Source organism: Bombus impatiens, unplaced genomic scaffold (genome assembly GCF_000188095.3).
Source record: "Bombus impatiens unplaced genomic scaffold, BIMP_2.2 scf_0129, whole genome shotgun sequence".
NCBI classification, from domain to species: domain Eukaryota; kingdom Metazoa; phylum Arthropoda; class Insecta; order Hymenoptera; family Apidae; genus Bombus; species Bombus impatiens.
Window position 1 is genome coordinate 412,689 of NT_176548.1, and position 2,888 is coordinate 415,576.

The 2,888-nt window shown below is 52.4% G+C and overlaps 1 protein-coding gene across 4 annotated transcripts in view; it reads left to right on the forward strand.

Moving 5' to 3' along the window:
• Positions 1 to 2,098, forward strand: part of LOC100741294 (dachshund homolog 1) — a 153,444-nt gene extending 151,346 nt beyond the window's left edge. For 3 of the 4 annotated variants that reach the window (XM_012381326.2, XM_033318851.1, XM_033318852.1), the window contains exons 13-14: positions 536 to 622; positions 1,913 to 2,015. In XM_012381326.2, the coding sequence (XP_012236749.1) occupies positions 536 to 622; positions 1,913 to 1,965 (140 nt within the window). In that variant the 3' untranslated portion in view covers positions 1,966 to 2,015. Of the gene's footprint in view, positions 1 to 535; positions 623 to 1,912 lie in introns of all 4 variants that reach the window. The other variant, XM_033318853.1, reaches the window with a different exon arrangement.
• The last annotated feature ends 790 nt before the right edge of the window (positions 2,099 to 2,888 follow it).

A 2,888-nucleotide genomic window follows, 5' to 3' on the forward strand; every position in this document is an offset into this window, starting at 1 on the left:
TTTCAATTTTCAGCAAGAGAGGGACACGAGTCGTAGCACGCTCTCCTTCTTCCGATCCACGGGCAGGGATACGATCGTGAGGCTGGTCGAAGGGACGTTACGTCGTCCCGTGGACGCTTAACGAAGTAGACCGAAACGAAGAGTCCGCCGGCGGTTAATTCGGCGCGATATCATTAAAGGGACATTTTCCAGTTTTCACCCTAATCCTTGCGGAATTCAGTGAGCAAACCTGCGGCCCTTTCACGCCTGCCTTCGTCCGTTATCCCTGTCCCGTCCCTTTTCCTTTCCCCTTTCTCGCAGTTCGCGCTCGCTGGTTTTCCACTAATTACCGCTCCGTTTCATCCTTCGCGCCGCGTTTCGGTTTACGCCTCGACGAAATCGACGCCAAGACATGCATTTGGTCGCAACCGTGTCGTCCCTCTGGCCCTTCCTCGACGCTTTATCGAATATGTAATCGCTCAACCGAATTGTTCCCAAGATCCGCGACATGACAGAGATAATCAACGAATTTTTTGTGTTTTCTTCCCTGTCGCAGAGTCTCTGGTGCAGGAACTCGAGCTGGAGAGAAAATCGCGGCAGCATCAGGCGGCCGAGAGAGACCAAGTGAAGTCTCCTCTTCAAGGTGGGTTCAACGACGCTTCCACGCCATTGAATCTCGAGCAAACACGGGCACCGGTGACTTAGTACAAGAGACGTCGGCGTCAAGATCGACCGGTAAAAGTTACGCGGAGCCATCGCGACTAGCCGCCTCCGGACACGGAGGGAGGCGAAGAAAATTCGACGTTCGACCGGAACGTAACTTGATTCGTGGCCGGATCAGCGAGCAGGAATTTCTTGCGACAAGAAACAAAGTTCCGGATCTTTAATTAGAAAGTCTCGGGGATGGCAGTCGCGTTTCGACGGGGTTGTTTCTTGCTGCGGCGTCACCGGCACACGCCACTGCCGGATTCGAAACTTGCCGTCGCCTCTTGCTTCGCGGAAACTTGTCGAAAGTTCCAGGCTCCGCGACAAAAACCATCTAACCGATGGCGCGCGATTTCGACGCTCTTTCTTCGTGCCTTTCTCTCTCTCTCTCTCTCTCTCTCTCTCTTTCTCTCTCTTTTCGTCTCTGTTTCTCTCGGTTTCGAAGACCCCCAACGTGACGCTGCACGTAAATAATCGTTTTTCTGCCCGCGAACCAAAGTCCACCACGGCTTGGCAGCCGCTTAACGAGTGGTCCGCTTAATTGGCCGCGGCTTCGTAAAGTCAACTCTTCATCGGCGGAATGATCGTTCTCCGTTTACGCTTTTCTCTCTTTTCGAAATTAACCGCGCCGCCGAATGTTTTCGGGGATCGTGGAGCGCCGAAACCGTGACAAGGTCCGTCCGTGCAATTTGCGTATCCTCTTTCTCGAGTGTAACGCAGCGATGTTAGGGATAGCGTAGGAGGAAGGTAACACACGGGTGGAGAAACGAAGTAAATCGAGTCCGGTGGACTATTAAAGCGCGTGGTGATTTTCAATCATAAGCGACAGTTCGATAAAAAGTCGAGCGGCGGCTCGATCACAAAGGCGCCCTAAGGGCCGATGAGTCGACCCGTCTCGTATTTACGAACGCGCCCGATAGGACCCATCCTCGGTCTCTCTTTCTCCCGAATATCCGCGTCTCGTCCCTTTCGCGTTCATCTACGTCTCAAGAGGCAAGGATAATTAGTGAGCGGCGCCGCTTCCAGCTGAACGATCATCGAATCATTCGCTCGGTCTTCTCTCTTATTCTCAAATCGGTCGATCGCTTCATCCGCCGAACCGCGTGTACTCGATCGACGATAGGAGCACGGGGGACAAGAAGCACGTTTGCGTTATCAGGCTACGCGATTCTTCTCTCAAGCGACACACACCAGGACACCGAACTCTTGACCGCCGCTTCTGTTTCAGAATCCCGAACGGGTTACTACAAGAACTCGGTTTTGTTCACGAGTGCGACCTAGAAGAGGCTGGAGGAAAGCAGAAGAGGGGCGGAGCGTGTACCAGCGAGCAGCCAAAACGAGTGATCGCGATCGATCGAGGCAAGGAGCAAGAGAAACGAGGGAAACGGCGTCGAAAGTGGCGCGTACCGAGCCATCGGACTCGTGCACAGACTCTTCGTCGTAGTTTCGTGTGATTCGCGCGGCTGAGGCGACTGAATCGGCCGACCATGCAAAGTGATATCGATCGCCAACGGACGAGATCACGTAGCTTCGAACACACGGAGAAGAGAGTGCGCGTCCAACTGCGCGAGTTTAACGCTCGTGCGAACCAAGCTTACTCGCTCGTCGATCGAGCGTGGCACAGATGACAAAGAACGTTAAACCCGAAACGTCGATCGAATCCACGATGAATGCTTGTTGTCGGTCGCCCCCTCGGGGCAGGGACTGCTTTCGGATGTAGCGACAGTCGCAATCGACGACGAGCAAGGATGGAAACACATATCAATGAAACGACAGTAATGGTTATTCGTTTTCCAACGTTTCTGGAACGCGAAAACGCAGCCATTTTAATCGAATCACGCGGTGGTTTCCGGCGAGAAACGACACGCGAATGTATACCACGTCCAAGGATATATCGATTTACCCAGGGACAATCGAAACCGCGCGTGACTTTCGTATTTCGCGGAGAACACGGCCGAAAGTAAGCGAAATGATGATGAGACAAGCACGAACTTGCAAGGAAATTTATCGAGAGAAAAATAAAGAGACGGAAGATATTTCTAAAGACTGCTTGAGAGTGCGTGCGCGCGTGCATGCGTTCCTAGAGGTACCTATCTCCTAATTACAGATCGACTTCAATTAGTTAATCGTGTTAAGCTGTACGAACGATCGGGCGCACCGCCTCGGTTTCGAGTATTATTATCATTATTATTAATATTATTTCC